Here is an 18,471-nt window from a genome sequence, read left to right as displayed (position 1 = left end):
AACATCAATAAATGAAGTAAATATTGATGAAATTACAAACAAAATAGTTGTGCCTTTAAGTTTAATATTTTATAATGTAGATGATTCATTTTATATTACTATGTATATTCACATTCAAGTAAGAAAACCTTACAAATATACAGCTTAACCGTTTCAGTTAGGAGATTCTGCTCATCACACTTAAACAGCTAACAACATTTCCAAACATTGGGCAACTTGCATTATTTGTTAACATTGGTAGTAAACAAATAGGGATGACAATAGATCAATGTTTTTAAAACATCGATACATTGCTAGAAATCGTTGGATAAACATTAATTATGAAAAATATATATAATTTATTGAAATGGGAATGTTTTTTTATTATAATTTTAAAAAGGGTTTCTTTTAGATTCTGATTTTAGTATTATTACATATTTATAGAAACCCTAAAAACTCTTTATATATATATTGATGTTTTTTATCTGAGCTGAACAGTGGTCGTTGGTGGAAACAAAGTCTATGATGCGGTACACGTTCAACAAAATAAACACGCGTTCACGATACGAGGTCTTATTGTGGCGGATACTGGTTGGGAATGAACAGTGGTTGTGGGTACAAAGGATGTAGAAGTTGTAACAATACATGAACAATGCATACCCAAATAATTTGCAACCACTTTTATTTTTAGACATTTTAAATAGAAAATGATTTAGAAAGTATATAATAATAATAAAACTATAATTCTTAATTTTATTGTAACAAATTTTACTGTTTTAATTGAAAACTTGCATTAATTTATAATATTGGCATTCAAATGTTTTTATTAAATGCTTATAACAATAATTGGAATTATTAGAGCATAAGAAAAAAAATATATCTATAGGAGTTCCTTGATAAATAAAAAAAATGCATTTCTAGCATGCCAGTGAAGCTTATCAAAGTTAGACCATTTTTTAAAGATTTCAACCATTCTATAAAAGTCCACAGCTGACATTGCCTCACATTCTTAGCACTACTCAGATACAGAATACCAGGCAACAAAATTCAAATGTGAAAAATAAACCTTGTACATTATAAACAAGGTTATAATAATATGGTAACTGCCATATAAAAAAAGACCATCTTATTTGAGCATTTCTTGGGGTAACGTTCAAAAATTCATACAAAAAGATGTACAAGTTGCCTATTGTGCTAGCACAAGTAATTAAAATAACTTTTAAGAAAATAAAGTTGCCCACATCATCAAAATTCTTGGATTCGTATGAATCAAAGTAGTTAGTTTTTATTAAAATATTTTTTTTCATACATTTTGAAGCAATTTTTCAGTACAATTTAATGCTTTAATTTTTTGCAAGAAAATATTTTTTGCATCCAATTTCCTGTAGGGCAGAAGTTCCTCATTACAGATATCTTAACTTAGTCTATCTTCGATAACATATTCAGAAAAGTATCCTTTGTTTCCAAATACGTATAGGCACATATCCATGATTCTGTAAAAAAAAAAAATTTTAAGGACACAGCACAGTTTTTAAAATACATTTTGCAAAACAAAAAAATTTCAGTGAAATATTCTAGGTCACATTTTAGTCTGCCATGAAAAAAACCGCCGTTTACGATTGGTCTAAACATTTCGAAGAAGGCTGTAAAAATCTTAAAGATGATGAGAGGCATTGGCGGCTTAGAAAACATCATCAACAAAATTGAAGACGAAGGAAAAGTCTGTCTATCATGCAAGACTTCCGCATGGTAGACAAATGCGCTGACCATTTGACCTAATTTAAAGTCCATGTTAATATGATTCATATTATTCTTTCTGAGCTTAATATAGCAGTATGGTTTGTATACTTACAAAAATATGAACAGCAATATTTTCCTCCAGAATAATTTTCAGAGTCTAATACAATGGAATTAGGGCGTGTTTGTTTATCGTACACCCATGCACCAGGTGTCTCAAGAATCTATAAAATTATAGAACACTTTAACAATTAACTCAGTCTTGCTCCAACACATTTTATTGTATTTTGATTGGCATAATTTATTTATGTATTGATTTAAATAAAGAAATCTACAGACTTATTATAAATATCTATATATTGTTGGTATCTAAATCTGGTCAATGAGCCAGTTACAGTTTACTCTTGTTAATAATTGTTCATTTTTGTGTTCTAACAAAATTAGCTAGTAACAAAGGAATAACAATTGTTTGCTTAGTTGTGAGAATGTTTGTGAGGGTGGGTTGAGCTATGGTTTCCTAAGAGAGTGATGTCATCTAGCGGCCGTCATGTGACGGAGGAAGACATAATTAAAACATGTGTACAAACTGGATAGTGCAGGTTTCCTAGAGAGCATTGATTATTATTTATTTATTTATTATCTATATCCGCCCAGGGGGCTTTTACATGACAGATACAAAATTAAAATCCAAGAGTATTAAGGTATAACAAGTTAATACGCAGGTACTTATCTTAATCAACAATTAATAAAAATAAAAAAAATAAATATGGAATGACATTATGCTTTATAGATATAAGATAAAATACTGTATAAAAGTATAAATAGATTATTATGTGCAGAACGTTAAACAGCTGTGCTGTTATTTGCAAGACAGCCGCCATAGAAGTACAAACGGTTTGATTAAACATTTTTTTTGTGTGGCGATGAACACTTTTGTCTCTGAAAATGAGTGCAAATGTGATTTAGACTGTCTATAATGACAATGTTATGATTGATTTTGTTAGAAAATACATTAAATTTTGAAATTGGCACTTAACCTTAAAACGCACACTCTGTAACATGATTTTTAACATCTCTCTCTCCTCCAAATGATAGTTTTCGACTGATGGAAGATCTTCCAAACCTCTTCTTCTAAATATCTACTTATAATGCATAGTTTGTCTAAATTGACAATTTCCTGCCGCAATATGTCTCAGCTTTATAATAATAAGTTCATTAGTTGATAAAATTAGGTGATCACAATCACTTTCTTTAAGTTGACATCCCTGGTCACCATTGAGACGGCAGTCTTGTAATGCCAACAGCATCACGGCATATCATGGCCGCTAGATAATGGCATCACTTTATGTGAATGAACCTAAACCTAAAATTTTGCATGGCCTTCGGTGGGTTTTCAAAGGATCTTCAACGCGCCCAATTTATATATAAAATAAATATTGCACAACCCATGTAGCGAGACCGAGTTGCTTTCATTTAGGGAGCTAGTCACCGAATGAATCCAACAAAGAAAGTAAACACGCAGAGCATGTACATGGTCTATTTCACAATGGACATATATGAGGAGCATACTCATTGAGGTGGATCGATCTTGTGTGGAGAAAGAAAATTGGAAATTATCAAAATCCCCTATGCGGAAAAGATTTTCCATAGTATGTAAAATAAAGGAAAAATAATACTGTTATTCTGCAACTAAAATATGCATAAATTATTATCATTAATTAAATAATATATTACAATGGCTTTGATAAATAACCTCTTCGCACATCCTCTCGAATCAGTAAAACTGCATCAAACTTAGCAAACGGCCGTCAGAATAGCATTGTGGACCGCTGTTCCCGGTAAATAAATTACTATTATGTTGTGTAAATTGTGAGTCTCTATATACATGAACTAGTTTTGCACTAGCAATATTAAGAAAATACATAGTTTGCCCTATTTTCCAGTCTGGTTGTGATATGCTACCAAATTTGCTTTCTACCTATAAAAACGTAACCTGGTACGTATTTTGGCATTTAAACAGACATGCGAGATAAGGAAGACATTTCTAAACTATGTAAAGAAATTGTTAAGAAGTTATAAGATATCTAAAAACGAGCATCAATCCCAATAATTAAGCACAATTTCATTTCGAGAAAAATACGAGCTAACTGAAGCAACGTGTGAGCAAGACTGACTTTCCAACACAGTCAGATATTGTTGAAAGTGCATCCCAAATCTACAAGACCTCACACTTGAAGTGACCAAATTTTCAGCCATAGCTTGAACATTAGATCAGTATGTTGGCTTCAAGATGTTGGCTTTATATCACAAAGCAACATATCGAACAACGAACGAATTTTAAATTCGCTTGAGAGAACAAAAGCAAGAACCACTTTATTATCTCGGCCAGTTGTAGCAGATTCTGATGAGATTGATTTATATTTTGATGGACGTAAAGGCAAAACCATAATATTTTTTAAAAAAGAGGAAAAAAAATATTTTTTAAAAACACATAAGTCTGGTAAAAGAACTTGAGTCCGAGTATATTAATCATGTATCTTTAAATTAAGAGTTAGAAAAATTGTAAAACACATTATAAGGTTTGATATTGATCTTACATACAGAGCTGGTTGTATTCGATGGAAAGTGGTTTGTTCGCCAGTTATATTTCAATAAGCTTTCAAATTGTCATATTTTTGCAAATTTAAATGGAACTACAATTGAGCTCAGAAGCTTCATGGAAGAAATAGGAAAATTGTTAGATGGCGAGAAGCTGCCTATAGTTTTATTCACTTTAATAAAATGCGAGGTACCTGGGGTGCTATTCTGAACCACACTCGTGGCTTTAGACAACATTTTTAACTCGTGTATTTACATACACACACGGAATAAAAGTGTTTTCTACGGCTCCGAGAGCGTTTGGAATATCACCCCTGAAGTCACTAATAAGAAAGACTTAAGCACTGATCAGCTATATTTAATGGACATTAAATAAGCTATAAACATTGGACATTTCAATTTAAGTCTGTCAAAGAGAACCCCTAGAAAAATTTGGCACTCGAGGTGGCCTTCAACCGCAAATAGGATTCATAAGCTGAATGCATCTCACAATAATCTATTCGAGACTTAAAAGTGGCATTAACAACTTTCATTATTAAAGTTCTATGTGGTTCAACAAAAAAAAAACTATCAAACGCTTACAGTGCGCAGCATTTGTATAAGTCAATCGCTCTATCTTGTTATTTGTTAAGTGAAATAAGTTATTATTATGACCAGGTTATTAAAAAAAAAAATTTTTCATATACTGAGAATGTTCTTTTATCAGTGCTGCCTGACAAAAGAAGACATGTAAGATAAAATGGTTTTCAGGAGAATTACGAGAGCCTGCAAAATAAAACGGACTGAAATTACTACAAGTATCCGAATATTCTAATTACCAGAATGTGATATTTGTGCAACAGATTATGTGGATTTGATTAAGTAAGATAATCTGACAGAGCCTTGAATTACTAAACATACAAAATGATTTCAGAAGCAATAGGAGACATGTCAATTATTCAGGAGGCCATACTACCTTCCATCAAGGGGTTTTCCTGTCACAGTCAAGCCACACGAATCGTAAAAATAGTAAAGGAAGCATCAGTTTCTGTCTGCAGAAACCAAAAAAGAAACAAGATTATAAAAAACGGAAAAAATCAAGAAAATTGATGCCAGTTTTTATCACTAGTAATAACCGTGAACTGAAATTTTGACGTTTTTTTTAACATAAAAAAACAATATTTAGAAAATGCTTAAAACATACAAATTTTTTTTTTAATTGTATTTATTTTGCTTATTTTATCTTATATTTATCTAAAGATAAATCTTTGTAATAAATACTAAAAAAAATATTTCAATACTACCATGAACTTCAAAATTCTCGCAGCAAATATTATGGTAAAAATATTTATTTATGATTATTTTTCTCTTAACCCAATCCACGCGGGTGACTCACCGGTGAGCCACCGTGTACTTGCCCTGTACGCGGGCGACTCACTGGTGAGTCGCGAGTTTCTCCCGCGATATTTGAATGAAAACATACTAGCTGAAGTCGAAACTTTGTCTCTAAAAAATTTCGAATCATCACACTACTGACATCTTGCATCTTTTATCCAAAATATGGTTCCCAGCTAATCAGGCAACAGTTTTAAGACGAACCCTAATTTTGATTTGATCGACAGCAGTTTTAAATCTTCCCGCGCCGTTGATAACGTGGTGACGTAAGTGGGTATTTAGTTCAGATAAGCGGCGGCCTGCAACGACTCCCAATCGAAGTATTCTTTGCTTTTTTGCGTATGTGAAGAACTACATATAATTAATCGGTTCCGTTTTATTAGTGAGTTTATTTCATTCGGTGATGTGATAGTAAATATAATAAGCAAACAGTAATAATGTGCATCCTGTTTTTAGTGTAACATGCTTTAACATAGTGAGATATTTTAAGTATATATCAGTAAACTTCTATTATCGCGTTTAAAACTTTTTTGATTTATATTTCTCGTATTTATTTATTTAGTGTTTTTTTTAGTATCGCGTAGTAAAAAAACTGAACATTGGATTAATATATTTAATAAGTTATGGTGCGTGTTTTTTAGAAATTGATTTTTTAAGTGTTTTTTTTTAGTTCCCAAAATTTAAAATGTCGGGTCCCGGTCTTAGCAGCGATGAAATTTTGAATAATTTAGAATCAATAGACTCAGATTTTGAAATGACTGAGAGTGAAAATAGTACTGAAGCTGTTGAACCCGATAACTATGATTCCGATACTGAAATCACTGTCGAGGAAAGTGATGACGCCTCGTGGATTGCAGGCCCTTTTGTACCTATAATACACGAATTTGATGATTTCGCATCAGGTATTAATCCTAATACAATGTTAACTGAAGATTCCGTGGAACTAGACTTTTTTGAACATTTTTTGAATAGAGAAATTATGACAAAAATAGTTAACGAATCTAATAAGTTTTATCAGTACAAAATGAGCACTGTTGATTTTACGGAAAAGGCGAGAATTCACAAATGGGTGGACACAACAGTTTCGGAAATGTATGTTTTTATGGCTATAACTTTCGCAATGACGAGGACTAAGCGTTTGACGATAGAAGAATATTGGAGTACAAACTATATACTTCACACTCCGTTTTTTGGAATGACGATGCCCAGAGACAGGTACCAATTATTGTTGCAAATGCTCCATTTTAGTGATAGTAATGTCCAAACACCGACTGACAAACTTTATAAAATTAGATTTCTTCTTGACCATACCAGAACAATTTTTAAAGCAACCATGATGCCTCATGAAAATCTATGTATCGACGAAAGCATTATTGTTTTCAAAGGTCGTTTATTATTTAAACAATACATCCCTTCGAAACGTCACAGGTTTGGCATAAAAATGTTTGTTTTGTGCGACTTCACAACTGGTTTTATTCTCGATTTTATTATATACGTCGGAGCTGAAACTGAAATCGATAATACGCACGGTCTCGGTATTACAGGTGCTGTAGTAACCACACTGTTATCGGACTATTTTGGAAATGGTCATAATTTATGGTGCGATAACTGGTATACCAGTCCCCAGTTATTTAAGTATCTTCACGACCAAAAAACCAACGCCTGTGGCACCGTCCGAAAAAACAGAAAAGGTGTGCCAATTTTCGAAAAACTGAAAAAAGGAGAAGTGCAATCAAAGTCTCAGTCTCCATTACTAGCAATAAAATGGCACGATAAACGCGAAGTACACATGCTTACAACACTTCACGATGAATCTATGGCGTCATCGGGGAAAACCAAAAGGACAACAGGAGAACCTATTTTAAAACCGCAATGTGTATTAGATTACAATAAAAACATGGGGCTGGTTGACAAAGCAGACATGATGCTTAGCAACTTGAATTGCATGAGAAAATCAGTTAAGTGGTATAGAAAAGTTGCTTTTCATATTATCGACCTTTATTTGTTAAATGCACGTATTATGTTTCAAACAATAAAATAAAAAAAAATTAGCTTGGCCGATTTCCAATTGCCAGTAATTGAACAATTAGTGAAAAAATATCACAAAGTTGTACCCCATATTTTCCATCCTACAACATCAAGCGATAACCCACTTCGAGCATCCTCGTCAATAACGAATAAACATATACTCGTTAAAATTCTTCCAACAGAAAAAGTGCCAAACCCCCGTCGAAGATGTCGTGTCTGTGCCACTTCTAAACTAAAACCGAAAATGAGAAAACAAACTAAATTTGTGTGTGCGGAGTGTAATGTGCCGCTGTGCGTTGACAAATGTTTTCAAATATATCATGACAAAAAAAAATACTGATTTCTCTGACAGTTATAATAGAAAACATTTCGTTGTTTATGTATTTTTAAGTGTTTTATTTTTAATCTAAGACCTTTTCAAGTGTTTACTATAAAAACTATAACGGTGCCCGGCGGTGTAGTCTGCTGCGGTACCCGCGCATGGCTCTGTTATGCGGTACGTATTATTATATACTATATGCACGCATCTACTTATGTAGTCTAGCTATGGCGACGCTGGCCTTGTATGGGAGATTATTTTCGATGATTTATCAAGTTTTAGTAACGTTTGAGGTGTTTATTTACATTTAGAAACGTACTTTAGAATCTTTGTGATGATTTCATTAACACAAGATGTTAAAATATGAGCGTTATTATTGTTAAAAGTCATAAATAAGATTAGGCAAAAGGACTGCCGCGTGTGAACGTAGCCGGGGATATTTTTGTCGCGTCGAATAGGTTAATCTGTAGGCCATAGAACATCTTTCCCACATAGGGACATTTTAAATTTCCAAAAAAAAAAAAAAAATCAAACCACCTTAATACTTATACATGATATGGATTGCTTACTTATTTATCTATTTTATTTTATTCTCTGGATTTATTAAAGATCTAAAAACAACGAAAAACACGAGAGTAGCGATGGGTTTAAAGGCGTAAGGACGCGAGAACAAGTGTTCTCGATTCTAGATTTGTCTACTGCCTCCTTTTTTGATAGTGCATTAATACAAATATATTGACATAGTACACCATTTCACTACAGATATAAAAAAATAATAGACTTAATATAGCAGGAATATCAGAGGTTTTTGTAAACATTCTAAAAGATGTCAGATTTGATACTGTCAATGAAAATTTGAAATGGCTTACAAAGTAAAGCCCACAACTAGTGTTTAGGTAGTGCGTGTATATGTACCTTATAAGTTAGTTCTTCGAATGCTTCATTTACTCCCTCCAATGTTTTAGCGCTGCTTTCCATGAACATCATCCTGTTGCGTTGTGCAAAGACTTCACCATCTTCTCTGCTAACCGCTCTTTCCTAATAGAATTATACATTTAAAAAATCAATTAAAATATTACTTAAACAAAGCAAAATCCAAGTATCCTGATCAAAATTTTACACACATATGAGATTAACGTGTCAAACAAAATCCGCAAAATCGCACATATATCTTGTTTACAAATTCAATTATTAATAAATAATTGACAGAATAGATATTTTTTTCGCAAAATACATAATCAAACATAAATTTAAAAATTTTCGGCGTAAAGTAAGTATCGATCAATCTAACATTGGTTGAATCGGCATTCACTTCGTAACACTTCATCATGAATTATAAGTTGTAAACTTTGCTTCTGCCATTTTTTATCCGAAATTGAGGCCTTATAGTATGAAATTAGTTACACATTTGATTTTCCGTATTGTGCATCGCTGGACACAACTTTCTCCCATCTTTCCTGCGTTGAATCCTGCATTGAAAAAACTAGTCATCTTTTGAAGGGATTCACAAATCGATCTAATTTTTTACTTCTTCATAAGACTGGAAGCGCTGGTCAGCCAGGCTGTGTACCATTGACCGAAACAAGTGATAGTCAGAGAGAGCAACGTCTGGAGAATACGACAGGTGGGGTAGGACTTCTCATTTTAACGTTTCCAATTATGTCTTGACCTCTTTAGTAATATGGGGTCAAGCATTGTAATTCTGCAAAAACACTTCTCTTGTTGTATTGTGGCCGTTTGTATTTCAATACTCTGCTCACCGCATTAATTGCGTTCGATAATGATCGCCTGTTTCACTCATGTTTCATGTTTCACTCGGTTTCGACAGCTCATAATACACTACACAAAGCTGGTCTTATCAAATACAGAACATGACCTTAGAGCCGTGAATATTCTATTTATTTCGACCACGACTTACCACTAAAGCCATCTATAGGAAAACAGCGGAAGCAAAGTTGTACATCTAATATTATAAAAATAAAACTTTGTTATTAGTGTTAGAAATATATTATTTGTTGTTTCAGCATTTAGTCTGTGGAAAAACATTTTTAATTTATTTAAAATAAAATGTTTATATTTACACCTGGTGATGGGTAATTCAGAATACCTGAAACTAGTAGAGTAGTATTAAACTCGTATGTGGTAAAAAATTACAAAGTGTTTTATTTTAGATAAATTAGTGTTACATGTTTATTCAACTAAAGTATTTGATAGAGGTGTTCTTTATCACTCGACAATGAGAGGAGTGCCTCCCGAAACGATAGTTGTGTTTTTTAATAAAATAATAAAAAATAACAAAGTTTTCATTTTTATAATAATTCACCAATCAAATTCCTTAGTTATGGAGTTTAATATTATGGAGGACGGTTAAAAAATAAAAGTAATCAACAGTTGTATGTTATTTTTTAGGGTAAAAATATACTGTATATAAGGAATAAGTCAATTTTTTTTTTTTTCACTAAATCATTAGATACAAACATTTAAATGCAAAAGAATGTAATATTTCGTATTAGTAAAAGCATATAGGAATGCATTGAAAATTATTATTTAAATAAAATGAAGAGAGTTTTTTTTTTTGTAATATTGACAAACAATGAGCCGTATCATATAAGATATTTAACCCATTGCAACACAAAGCCGGCGATTCGCCGGTTTGTTTTTGAAGTTATTTTTTTTACATTAAAACTGAATGACAATAACTTTATTCATAAAAATTACATAAATAAGTATATTTCGGTTAATGATTTCATAATAAAATGTAGTAATCACAATTTATTTCATATTATTTATTACAAAATATTAATTTAGTCTTAATGATATTATAATAAAAAAATGTGTCAAAATTAAATAGTATGTTATATGAACTAATTATGTCATCTTTATTAGTGGTGCGATGAGTTAAAAGCAATACATTTCAATGCATATGATTTGGCAAATTCTGATGAAATTTTGACAAAGAATGAAAATAAATCAGATTCCCAAGTGTTTTTACATAAAAATAAAATAATTATAGGCAATAATTATTCAGGACACTAATAAATTGTCATCAACTGTGTATAAATAGCAAGATACCTAGAATAACAGAAGAATTCAAATTATTTGATAGATGTACATCGCTTTTATATTATTATGGATAACCTATATAGCACCATTTACGTAATAATACCTCAAGGGCGCTTAAATATACAGAAAAATAAGTATGAAAAATACATTCAAGTTGAGTAAAAATAACTATGAAAAAATATTAACAGTAATTCTAAAAACATTTACTGAAAATATGAAACTTCACTAAACATGCAGAATTTGAGATCTTATTATTCGAAACACTGTAAATTTCATAGAAATACCTCCAATATTACGTTTAATTCAATGTCCTTATTTTAAATTAAAATGCTTCTAATAAATGATTGTCATTTATTGCAATGAGGAATTTGGTGCTACGGGAAATTGGATGTAAAAAATGTTTTGTTACACGCAATAAAAATCATAGCGTTAACAAAAATGTATGGATAAATGAACAAAAACCAATTACTTTGATCTACGTCACAAGTTCTTTAGAATCAAACAATTAATTACAGCGTTGTTATGTATTGTAATAGATTTCAAGTTTCCGGTGGCCTATTTTTTCAACCATTAGTGCATTTGTACTCTACGGGGCTCTACTTTAAAATTCAGTAGAACTCAGCGACGAAAACTTGTGACGTCACAAGTGGAGTAATTACAAAACTTTTGATATATAAAAATCATGATATAATTAAGATACTATGATTAAGATACACGATATAATTAAGATAATCAGCTATGATAATTAAGATACATAAAAATGTTTTGTTTTTTTTTTTGGCTAGCTTGATAGTTTATTTAAAAAAAAAAAAAAAACACTGAACTTCATCATTGCCATACCAATGAATCCCCTTGGCACCATCTTGTATGAATTTGAATAAGAAATAATTAAAAAAATCGCATAAAATATTTGCAACCATTTGGTAAACTCACATACCTTGTCAATCTTATTTCCAAGAACCAAACCAACAACATTCTGAGTAGAATATTCTCGCAAATTTTTTACCCAGTTATTCAAATTTGTAAGTGAACTTGGATCAGAAACATCATAGACCAAAATAGCTCCTTGGGCGCCTCTGTAAATTTTAAGAATAGTTGGTACATAAAATTCATCATAAAATCTTGTGCATGAAAACATTGCGGTCAGTAATCTCTCTCATGCGATTTTTCATACACACTGATTGGGGCTCAAATTAGCCCAGTAGACTGTAAAGATACTTTATTTTTTGTATTTTGTAAAAATCAATAAATTAATTAATGGTACATGGTAATTTCTGCTAGAAGGATGCCCTTAACATGTAACAACAATATTAAGTTATTTTTATTAATATTTATTAATTTAATACAGTTATTTACAATAAGCATATTAACTTTCTTCAAATTCATGTCCCAACTTACTAGAAATAAAATCCATGTTAAGCCGAGACTTTCAGATGGGATAATTAATGCGTAAAATACGTTACATAAAATTAATGGGTATAATATTTTACATAAATTTACAGGTAAAATATTTCACAAGATTATTCACATAAATTCACTAAGTAAAATAGTCAAATAATTTTTAAGTGAAATAGAGAAAAATTATGGACATATAATTTCACAAATAAATAAAATTTCACAATGTGTTCAGATGTATACTTATACAAGATTAAAGGGAACATAGAATAATACAAGTGTTTTGTCACATTATGTGTGTTAACATAAGTTGTGTCTGTTTTTTTCTAAATGAAGAAGGACAAGAGGACTCAACAAAAAAACAATTACAACAAATTAGTTAATAATGTATTCTCGTTATTTGTTTTCTCATTTGTCTCATTATCCCTTGATTGAATGCAAACAGAAGAAGGTATCAAAAATGCTCACTTTTGTGTACTTGACATTCCATTTTGAAGCCTTGTAAATCAAATAAAATAATATACATAACGTAAAAGTAAACACAATATTTTGTAGAACAGATTTTTTTTCGAATGATGTATAAACCTTTACAATTTTAATTTTAATAACAAAATTACGTATTTAGTTTTATTCTACTTTTATTTATAAATTTTTACCAGTGACCGGGTTTCGTCGTGATCGACATCGTCATTATTGTATCCATTAAAATACAAACAATGAAATTAATCAATAAGAATTTACTGCCGGGAATTTTGCTTTCAGAGAATAACTTAATTACCTCGGGCCCGGAGGACATAGCTGTTGATAAAACTGCCAACCAGCGGCCCCTGTTATAGTTTTAATTAAATTTAAATACATATAATTCAAATACATTTTCAGTACAAAAATTCATAAAATTATATAATTTACACCAGTTTTTATTATATACATTCAAACAAAACTTATATTCTTATAATTGTTATTACCTTATACTTAAATGATTTTAATTTTAACTATTTTATTTCCATAATTATATAAAATCATGATTTACAACCCCAGCTTGCACTTGTATATGACATAGAAATTTGTTAAGTCTCCCACCAGTCTGACGATGTCGGTCACGGCGAAACCCGGTCACTGGTAAAAAATAAAAAATAAAAGTGGAATAAAACTATAAACGTATTTTTATTATTATAATTTAAATGCAATTCCACCAAGAAATGTCAGTAGAAAAACTCAATACAATTACTATTCTGTTTGACTTTTGGTGCTCATTTTTTAATTTGGAAAAAAACGGACACAACTTATGTTATCACCTAATAATTACTCACCTATAATAATTGGGAGTTAGAGCATTGAACATATCCAATCCGGCTGTGTCCCAAATACCTAAACAAACTGTTTCTCCATTGACCACAATTGTTTTAAACTTGTAGTCCACTCCAATAGTCGGCGACAAAGATATGTCGGAATCCCCGGTTACAAAAGCTTGCATTACACTAAAATGCGAACAAAAAACTTGATTATATCTCAATAACAACACACAGAACCATGATATTCCATAGATGTAAGTTTCATGAATATTCATATTATCATTATTCAACATTCTAAATTGTTTGTTTTGCAAAAGCTTGGAACAATACTAAGCCCAGCTAATTAACTACTTAATCTCGGTTTAAGGTATGAAATCGCCTTTTAGTGATATCTTGGAAAATGGAATATATAAGAAATTTTCCATGTATCACACCATCTTTACATAATAATCATTATATATGTTCTATAGTTACACAAGTTAACAAGTACGATCTTCACAGATAAACCAGCAGGAGAGTTATTGCCATAAAATGGATTGACATTTGCAAGAGAGGCGCACCAACTACCGATGAATGGTAAAACTGGAAGGATGACCCCTAGGAAAGCGGACCAACAGAGCTGAACCGGATGAAAATTACTTCCTGAAGAAAGAATTCACTCTGACTAAGATAAGAGAAGCCTTGGAAATTCGAGGCAGCATTTCTTTCAAAGTGTTACTAATGTGTCTTATGCCGCAAAGCACAAAATCTCAGCCATCAAATAATCTGACGCATGCACTGAAACTAATTGCCTTAACTCTGGACACCTAACGTTGGTACAAACTCCATAAAACCTAATCATTCCTCGATTCGACGAACGATTTTTGTGGTGGATATTTCTAATTAAAAACATGTTTATTATACACATATGTGGGGTTCATAGTCCATGACCGATGACACACCCACACATGCAAAATAATTTCACCTGAAATTATAAGGCGATGACTCCAAGAAGCAAGTCAGAATTTTCTATTGAATTCAATTCATTACATTCAGTGAAACACGAGAGCATCGTCCTGCAGTACCAGCGGCCCTACCATCGAGAGACGAACAACAAAGGAACTCAGCCTAAAAAGAGATCACAGGGTGCGCTCAACGCCCAGTTCAGTTGACCAGTCAACGTCTGTTCAATCCAGCCAGCCCGAAGACTGCTCCACGCAGTCACTCAGCTCCGGCATATAGTTCAAGTGCAGTTACTGCAACTTCTAATCGCCGCTATACTCACCCAACATAATTCATTATTTATTCGCCATGTAATAAATACGCATCAAACGGCAACCTCGTGTCTTCTCTGTCAATCTCTAACTGGGGTAGGAGCTCCAACCCTCAACAACCTAATTTCTACAGATATATGAAACAAACGTCGCTGGACATAATTATTTCTATTAAAAGACCGTGGCAAGCACAGAGTTGACACAAGCGACAACACAATCATCAGCGTGTGCGGCAAAAAGATACAGCGTATTTTCTACTGCGTATTTGTCAATGCGACGAAAGTTAGATATCTAGGGTTAAATTATCTAATCTGAACCATTAAATTTTTTTTGTCCCCAAGGTCAATTTAAAATTGACAATTCTCCATCAAATTTCAAGAGTTTTGTGAGCTAAAAAGCAGCTATTTTAAAATTATTTGAAATACAAGTAAATCACAATTAAAGCAAAAACTGTGCACCAAACGAACACTGAAAATGTGATATTTTCTTTTATATGTAGATTTACACTGTGGTATGCGGAATAGCTATCAATATTTGTAATTTCTCCTACTGTCAAATTATACATGAGAAGATAAGCAAAGTTGAAACTGTGTGCTCGTAATTGCTAAAGAGAATTTAACTTCAACTTTACCGTCTTTAAAAAAAATAGCTTTCGAATTTTCCTAGTGTAATCGTCCAACAGTGATCAACTACAATAGTTTTTGGAATTCCCGATGAATCAAGTAAAATAAGAGACTGTTAGGTATCGATATAATATGATTTTCTAAAGAGAGCCAAGGCGTGGTCAAGTACCGAATGTGAGATTCTAATTAATTGACTAAATTTAGCTCTTTCGTATCAAAACATTACTAATTTCAATATCATCTAGCGCCAAAGCGGAATGACTCTTTTTGAACCGAGTACCAATCAACCAAGTAAAAACTTTCTTAAAATATGCTTGAACTGAATATGAACTAATTGAAAGTGCACTCTTTATGTATAAAGATAAAATATAATACATAAACCGTAATAAAACCATCATGAATAGTGTAAATAATCACATTGTTCAAATAACGGGGAAAAGAAATAGCCCATGGCAAGTGAGATTCATTAATTTAATCGATTACAGGATTATTTTAGGATTACCTACCATGATTTACCGACTCCGCTTTTCCCGATAAGCAAAATTTTTAACTTGATGATAGAATTCTGCATATTGATGTGATGAGCTAAACGGCACACAAAGACAATAAATTATAAAACATGCACTTTATCAAGTATTTTACTCAATACAACTGATTCTATTCATAGTATTAAATAGTTTCCGCATAGCAGTACTGTTTCGAATAAATAAACTAAAGTAAACTACAACAAAAATATGTGTTTTTTAAATACGACGCACAACACAAAGATAATACGATTTAGGATAATTATATTTATTACTATTAAGACGGATTTGACGATTTAAAATGTCAGTGTTTTCAGTGTATTATTATATCTTTAGTTACTTTAGTACGTGAACTGTGAATAGTCTGTGGTCAGTGACGTCAGTGTCACTCTTGACTTTTCATGAAGAAATCCATAGAAGTAAAAATAAATGCACAGTGTGCACGTCACGGTAGGTACATGCAACGTTTTTTTTTCGTTTATTTGGATCTACTATAACATGATAATTCGGAAAAAAAACGTGTTACATAATTCTTGCAACTTTCGAACCACCCTACAAATTATAAAATGTTAAAAATTATCACTTGAATCTCTTTTATTGATTTCCTAGGCTTGGTAAAATAGTTAGATCTATTTATAAAAGACAATGTTCGAATACCTAGTTGTCCTCTATGGACTGAATAACTACCCGACCGATGTACGTGCGGTTTTCAGATAAATGTACATCTTTGCCACGAGAAGGTTCAAAGCTCATAAAATGTTCAATTTATTACGTACAAAAAGAGTGAGGAGCGTAAATGTTTTTTTTATCCATCACCAAGCTTGCATTCACCGAGAATGTGGATACAAAAAAAATGATGGAGGCATAGAATTAAGAATAATCCAGAAACCACATAAGTACATAAAACAGAAGGCGACTAAACTACTCATAAATGAGTAGGTTTACGTTTTGACTCATTAGTTTCTTTGTAGACGTCACTCAGTACGCAACTCCTGATTTGAATGCCGTGTTGTGTCCTTTGAAAGTGTAAAAATACTGCCAGGATCTTAAAGAAACAGGGTGGTATCACATTTCATATGTTATTAGCAAACGAATGTTTAAGAAGCAAATGCATTACAATGCATTCCAAAATCGAATTATTTTTCCGTCTTTCAGATTATCGAAGAATCAAAATCGAAATTTCGTTAGTGTTGCCAGGGTAGTAAATTTTTTTACCCTACTTTGCTCATCTAATGAGAGAAATAATTCAAATTGGACCTCAGATTAAACAACTCGGTGGTGGACATTTGACCGACATTGTCTTCAAAACATCAAATATTATTTAACATTATTTAAAAATATCCGTTTTATGTAAAATAAAATTTGTTGTATAAGTTCAAAGTTCAATAATTCAATTACTCTTATTAAATGACCCTTTACTTATCTAATCTGTTGTGTCAATCAATATTTCCGCGTTCACAATAAAATTTTAGAGAAATTAACAGATTGCTTTTTTTACCTTACATTTGTGTTATGGCGACATCACGAATGCACGCAGCAAATGTGGGGCATAGTAGGGAAATTATTGGTCACAGTCCGATGTATTCAAATATGATTCTATGCTCCTTCTGGACTCTTCTTAATTCTATGGATGGAGGTTATTTTTTTGTTTATAAAAAAGCTGGTTTTTGAATGATTGCAAACAAAATTAGTTTTTTTATGGATTCAGTCAGATTATTTAATTGATTTTTTTTATAATTCCTACCCATTTATTTCTTTTTACTGGATTTTTGGCTATACTAAAATAATATCAACTGATATTCTATACAATTTTGAAAATCGCATATCTTACTGAAGTGCATCCCTGAGCAGAGTTTGACATTTGCTAAAAGAATTCTTTATTTGAAAATAAAAGATCATTTTATGTTTTGGAAATTAAACATAAACAAGTACTTAGGTAGCTACTTAAATTCAATATTTGAGTATCCATTGTTTTTTATTTGGAATTCAATCGTACACAGAATACCTAGGTACATAGTTAGGTACCTACTTACTAATGAAAAGATGCATCTTTTTAACGTTTATCCGAACGGTTTTTCCAAAAGATTTTTATGTAAAATTTTGTAAGTATACTTAATTATATTAAACTTTAAGAGCAAACGCGGTCCAACTTTTCTTCATACTAACGGATTCACGTATTTTCTCTCTGAATTGTGGCATTAAAGAAATATTTTTTTCTTCAATAACAACAACAACAAACTATCACACCGTTTCCCCATAAGGGTAGAGAGAGAGGATAGAAGCTAC

At 31.6% G+C, this 18,471-nt stretch overlaps 1 protein-coding gene across 1 annotated transcript; it reads right to left on the bottom strand.

Annotated features, from left to right (window-relative positions):
- Window positions 1-730: 730 nt before the first annotated feature.
- Window positions 731-16,598, bottom strand: LOC148277353 (ras-related protein Rab-18-like). The gene is made up of 6 exons (XM_088233008.1): window positions 16,168-16,598; window positions 13,804-13,971; window positions 12,036-12,174; window positions 8,951-9,073; window positions 1,832-1,940; window positions 731-1,472 (listed from the first exon to the last, which is right to left on the bottom strand). Coding segments are annotated over exons 1-6 (606 nt in total). The 5' UTR covers window positions 16,233-16,598; the 3' UTR covers window positions 731-1,470.
- Window positions 16,599-18,471: the final 1,873 nt, after the last annotated feature.

Source organism: Micrasema longulum, unplaced genomic scaffold (genome assembly GCF_059751315.1).
Source record: "Micrasema longulum isolate JH-2025_06_02 unplaced genomic scaffold, ASM5975131v1 h1tg001048l, whole genome shotgun sequence".
NCBI classification, from domain to species: Eukaryota; Metazoa; Arthropoda; class Insecta; order Trichoptera; family Brachycentridae; genus Micrasema; species Micrasema longulum.
Note: the sequence above shows the minus strand (reverse complement) of the source record. Positions and strands in the feature narration are given on the sequence as shown.

What these genes read in the sequence shown, in the direction of transcription:
- LOC148277353 (XM_088233008.1), bottom strand. Translation starts at nt 16,232, where the DNA reads ATGCAGAATTCTATCATCAAGTTAAAAATTTTGCTTATCGGGAAAAGC. An exon ending in AGCGGAGTCGGTAAATCATG is followed by an intron (nt 13,972 to 16,167) that starts GTAGGTAATCCT and finishes TTCGCATTTTAG; the next exon opens with TGTAATGCAAGCTTTTGTAA. An exon ending in CTAACTCCCAATTATTATAG is followed by an intron (nt 12,175 to 13,803) that starts GTGAGTAATTAT and finishes TAAAATTTACAG; the next exon opens with AGGCGCCCAAGGAGCTATTT.